The sequence below is a fragment of the Elephantulus edwardii genome, unplaced genomic scaffold (genome assembly GCF_000299155.1).
Source record: "Elephantulus edwardii isolate Elephantulus edwardi_28Jun2011 unplaced genomic scaffold, EleEdw1.0 scaffold00015, whole genome shotgun sequence".
In the NCBI taxonomy this organism is placed as follows: Eukaryota; Metazoa; Chordata; class Mammalia; order Macroscelidea; family Macroscelididae; genus Elephantulus; species Elephantulus edwardii.
The window spans coordinates 19,218,100-19,223,593 of NW_006399765.1; the positions used below are offsets into that span (position 1 = coordinate 19,218,100).

A 5,494-nucleotide genomic window follows, 5' to 3' on the forward strand; every position below is an offset into this window, starting at 1 on the left:
TCCATCCATCCATCCATCCATCCACCTGTCTGTCCTTCCTTCCTTCCTTCCATCCATCCATCCATCCATCCATCCATCCATCCATCCATCTCTCTCTCCCTCCACCTACCCACTAATCCATTCTTTCCTCTCATCCATTTGTTCTCTCATTTGTTAAAAAAAATGTGTGAAGGGAGCTCTAGGGGCTTAGTGGCAAGAAGCTGCACTGCAATCCCAGAGGTATGTGGTTCGAATCCACCAGATGCTCTGCTAGAGAAGGAGGGGCAATCACCTTCTGTACCAGTCAGATCTGATCTGACAGTACAGACACACAATATAATAAAGTAAAAATTTAAAAAATGTGTGAATACATATCATGAGACTAGTCCTTATCTCTGGGAATGCAGTGGGCTCCGAGTTCTACAAAGAAGGTACATAGGGAGACAGCTAAATATGGTGTCATGTAGCACTTATTCTAAGAGAGGTAGACTAATAAAAATGAGAAAAAAGACAGGTGTACTGCATCCCTTTGAGAGTTACAGGGGCTCTTTAATTCTTTAAAGTTCCTTGCCAAGTTCAAGGCCTGGGACTCTGAGCTATACCCAGAGCCTTGTTGGCTTGTCTTTGCTGATGTCTACTAAACTGGGCTTCCAGAGACCAGGGCTTTGGATTTGTATGTGAATCCTCAAATGCTCAGCACAAGGTCTAGCCCAGCGTGGGGGCTTAGAAGATGCTTATTAAATTGATAACTATCTGGTGGATGGAATGTCTAAATGAAAATGGAAGTGAAGGCATGAATAGATGGGTAGATGGATAAATATCTGTACATATGGAAGGATTATTGGGTGAATAGATGGATGAGTGAATGGATGGCGAGTAGGTGGATATGTGGATAGGTGAGCAAATAATAGAAGGGTAGGCAAATGAAGATGGAGATATGAGTGATGAGTGAAGGATTATAGAGATGTGTGGGTGGCTGGCTGGATGAATGGGTGAGGGACGTGGGTGGATAGATGATTGGGAGGGGGTATGTGTGAATGTGGGAGGATGGTTGGATGGTTCGATACTCAAGGGAATGGGCGGATGGGAGTATAAAAGGACGGGCGGCTGGTTAGGTGACTTGGTGATGGGTGGGTGGTGGGCGGGTCACGTGACTCTGTGCTCTCTTCAGACCGCAGCTGCTGGTGTTGGTGCGTGTGGACCAGGATCAGAACGTGGTGCACCCGCAGCTGCTCTCGTTGACCTCCCAGCTCAAGGCAGGGAAGGGCCTGACCATTGTGGGCTCTGTGCTCGAGGGCACCTTTCTGGACAACCATCCACAGGCCCAACGGGCAGAGGAGGTGTGTAGAGGCCGTTGTTGGGTCAGGGGAGGCTCAGGCAGGCAGGGAACTAGACCTTGCCTCTCTCGGCACTTTGCATCTTTGCCTTTGGGATCAAAGGGGGCTCATGCTTTGGTGGCTTCCTCCTCAGAGGAGGGGCCGAAGGGCTCAGAGAGTGAAGTTCTGTGGCACAACTCACAGACTCAAAGACAGTAAGTGCCAGGGGCCCATTTTATGGATGAGGGAACAGAGGCTTTGAGAAGTGGGATCACTTGTCTAAGGCAGAATACTGAGGCTTGAATTTACAACGACTTGACTATACTACAGACTTCTTCCTGCCAAAGCATGAATCTTTCAGAGTGTTTTGTATCCACAGGCTCCTTCAGTCCCCACCCCTTGTGGGACAGGCATGATTATTCTTTACATTTGGCACAGGAAGAAACAGGCTCCGAGAGAGAAGGAACTTGCCGAAAGTCACGCAGCTGGCTAGAGGCATAGTCATGAGTTGAACCCAGACCCGACTGTCACGTGCTTTTGTCCCCATCTGCCAGTCTAACCAAGACTCTGGCCTGGTGCCTGCAGAGCAGATAACAGAGATTGTGTGGCCTGAGGTGCCTGTTGCGTGTTGCTCAGTGGTAGCCCGAAAGGACGGCAGAGGAAGTAGATTCTGTCTGGGATCCAGGCCATTCCCTTCTTTGAGAGGCGAAAAATGCTCCTGTGGGAGGTCAGGTGAAACAGGGGCAATGCTCCCCTAATGACTTGTGACAGTTGGTGCTTCTGCTTCACTGGGCCTTTAACACCAGTCGGTCAGGGCCTGGAGCTGGAGGCTTCATGAATGGTCAATTCAGCTCAAAACACAGTGGCTGAGGATGTGCTGTGTAGCAGGAAGTGGGCTCAGCATTGGGGATGGTGATGTTTAAGACCCAGCCCTCCATATGCTCATGGGCCGATGGGGAAGACAGAACGTTCTTCAGAGATGCTCAAACAAGTCAACGCTCGCTGAGCATTCACTGAGTGCTACATTAAAGTTAATAACGTGAGGGTAATGCAGTGCGGTGTTTACGGCATGGCAGGCCCCATACTAAGCTCTTCCATGCAGCAGCATGTCACGTAATTTTCTGTATACCTACGTGAAGTAGATGGCATGACGTCCATTAGACAGACGGAAAAACGGGCTCATCAAGTTTAAATGCGTTTTCAAAGGTCATACATTCAGGTAGGAATGGAGTTCCTCTGACATCAGAATGTGTAGGGGCTGCAGTCGGACTCTCTGTGTTTGAATCCCGACAATAATATTCCAGGAAGAGGCCACTGGCAAAGCAGAAGGAGCCCTGGAACGGGAGCCTGGTTCCAGACCAGTTCTGTGATGACCTTGCTGAGTGACCTTGGTCCTGTCTCTTGTCTTTGAGCCTCAGTTTCCTTCTCTGTAGAAGCACATTTCTTGCACTGCCCGCTCTCATAGGCCTATTGTAAAAGAAAGAGCCTTGATTTTCTCATCCATAAAATGGGAGCAAGAAAGATACCTCCCCATTGTACAGATTATGCATTCTTTTTCTAATTGAGATTTTAATGAAAGATTATAGAAAACTTGGATTTCCATTCATTTGTTGTTGCATATTTTTCTCCCTGCCCACCCCTCCCCTGCCCAGTTCGCTTTTCTCTTTGAGAAGAAAAAAAATTTCTTTCTTTGTTATACAATTTCCCCCCACCTCTCAAGTCCACTTTACTATGTAGCTCTTATTCTGCACTCTTGCCATGCAAATAATACTTAATCATATATCCCTTTTAAACAGTTCTCTCCCTCATCTGTTTCAATGCAGTGTACATTATTTATGCCTTTTTCTTAGTTTCCCTCCAAACTCGATGTCAGTCCTGTTTTATAACAGTGGCATTATGCAGTATTTGTCCTTTTGTGACTGAGATACTTCACTCAGCATAATGTCCTCCAGGGTCACCCATTTTGAATAATATTGCATGAGTTCCTTGTTTTTCAATGCAGCATAGTCTTCCTTTGTGTGAATGTACCACAGTTTCTCTATCCATTCGTTTGTTGATGGGTGCTTGGGTTGTTTCCACCTCTTTGCTATTGTGAACAAGGCAGCAATAAACATAAGTGTGAGATTATGCATTCTTAAAATGCTTATCATTCTGCTGCTCTTCAAAGTTGTTCAACAAATTGTGTCATGTAGAGAAACCCAGCTTCTTTCTCGTTTAGGGGCTGGGGGGGAGGTGAGTGGGATCAGAAGGTCATGTTTGAGTGAGGTGGGTCAGGGAGGGGGCCAGGGTGAAGGCATCATGGGGAGTAGTGGACATCAGGCCAGGGGACTATGTGTGTTCCAAAGGCAGAGGTGGGACTGTGGGGGCTTTGACTGACAGACAAGGAATGGGGGCTGCAGACACTGGGGCACTGGGCATGGCTCTGGAATCAGGGACTGATGTGCTCAGAGCTTCAGGGAGAACTGGAGAGATGGAGGGGTCAGGGGGTCTGAGCCTCGTTCTTGTGTGACTTCAGTCCATCCGGCGCCTCATGGAGGCCGAGAAGGTGAAAGGCTTCTGCCAGGTGGTGATTTCCTCGAACCTGCGTGACGGCGTGTCCCACCTGATTCAGTCCGGGGGCCTCGGGGGGCTGCAGCACAACACCGTGCTTGTCGGCTGGCCCCGCAACTGGCGGCAGAAGGAGGATCATCAGACGTGGAGGAACTTCATAGGTAATGGGGGCTGGCTTGCTGGGGTTCCCACCTCTTACAGGATTGGCTTCCTCGGGCCCGAGGGAACATTCTGGAGGTGGGATGAGTGTGGACTGGACACGTGTGAGTGTCCATGCTCAGAGCTGACCACGTGCCAGGCACTGTGCTTGGCGTTGAGTGCCGGGAACTGCCCCGGGAACAAGGCTCGGCTCTTGTGAGCTCAGCATCCTGGGAGAAGACAGTGTGAGGCCATGGGGGAGAGTCACAGGTTTGCTGTCAGAAGCCTGGGTCTAGAACTGCCTCTGGAACCTTCTGGCGGGGTGACTGGGTTCAGGTGACTCACCCCTAGGCAGTCACTTATGGTGACAGGACATTTATTTTTCTATAGACCCTTTTTTTCACACACACCTGTCTCCTATAATTGCTGTGTGCTCCATGCTCCTGCACTTTTGCTAACATCTACGTGATGGGTACTGTGTACCAGACAGACTGGGGGCTACCTCAAACGTTCTTATTCCCTCAGCAACCCTATGCGAGGTTGTGGTTGTTGTGTCTCTTGGAGTCAGAGCTGACCTGTAGCTGACCCTCCAGCGGGTTTTCAGAGGCAGGAAATTGCACAGGAGGAGATTGCCCATCCATCTTCCGTGGAGCAGCTGGTGGATTTGAACCATGGACCTTTGCATTGGCAGTACAACTCCTTAACATTAAGCCACTAGAGCTCTTTCTATGGAAGATAGATGTTGTTAGCTCCATTTTAGTTGTGAACGGAAGCACAGAAAGATTAAGGAAGTTTCTCAGGTCACACAGCTGGTAAACCAGGATGTGAACCAGCCCAGAGCCTATACTGCTAAGTCCAACTTCTGAAATAGATCATGGGTAAAAAAAAAAAAAGATTGGTGCAAAGCTCATTATTATCACAAAGGGCAGAAGGTGTGACTGCCATTTGTCCTAAGGAGATTGTAGGAGTTTCTCAAATCCAGACAACAAATACATGATCTACCTAAGTAGATGTTGGCTGTCTGACTGCTCAGTCCAAGGTCAAGGCCAAGGCTTGGGGGGGGGGGCAGGCTGGGGTGCTGGGCGTCTGGAGCTTCTGTGGCTGCTTCCAGGTGCCTGGAGAGGACTAGAGTCACTGTCCCTCGCTTTTGGCCTTTCCTTGACCCCTTCTAGAGCTGGTCCGAGAAACGACAGCTGGCCACCTGGCCCTCCTGGTCACCAAGAATGTTGCCATGTTTCCTGGGAACCCGGAGCGCTTCTCGGAGGGCAGCATCGACGTGTGGTGGATCGTTCACGACGGGGGCATGCTCATGCTGCTGCCCTTCCTGCTGCGCCACCACAAGGTGGGCGTGCGCGTGCGTGTCCATGCGTGTGCGCGGGTGTACGTACGTGTGCATGGGTGTGTACGTATGTGTGTGCAGGTGTGTCCATGTGTGCGCGCAGGTGTACGTATGTGTGCATGGGTGTGTACGTATGTGTGTGCGGGTGTGTCCATGCGTGTGTGCGGGTGTA

General features: G+C 49.8%; 1 protein-coding gene across 2 annotated transcripts in view; it reads left to right on the forward strand.

The window, feature by feature from the left end:
- SLC12A5 (solute carrier family 12 (potassium/chloride transporter), member 5) overlaps positions 1-5,494 on the forward strand; it is a 38,651-nt gene that overhangs the window by 27,660 nt on the left and 5,497 nt on the right. For both annotated transcript variants that reach the window (XM_006881588.1, XM_006881589.1), the window contains exons 17-19: positions 1,151-1,319; positions 3,811-4,006; positions 5,156-5,325. In XM_006881588.1, the coding sequence (XP_006881650.1) occupies positions 1,151-1,319; positions 3,811-4,006; positions 5,156-5,325 (535 nt within the window). The remainder of the gene's footprint in view (positions 1-1,150; positions 1,320-3,810; positions 4,007-5,155; positions 5,326-5,494) is intronic.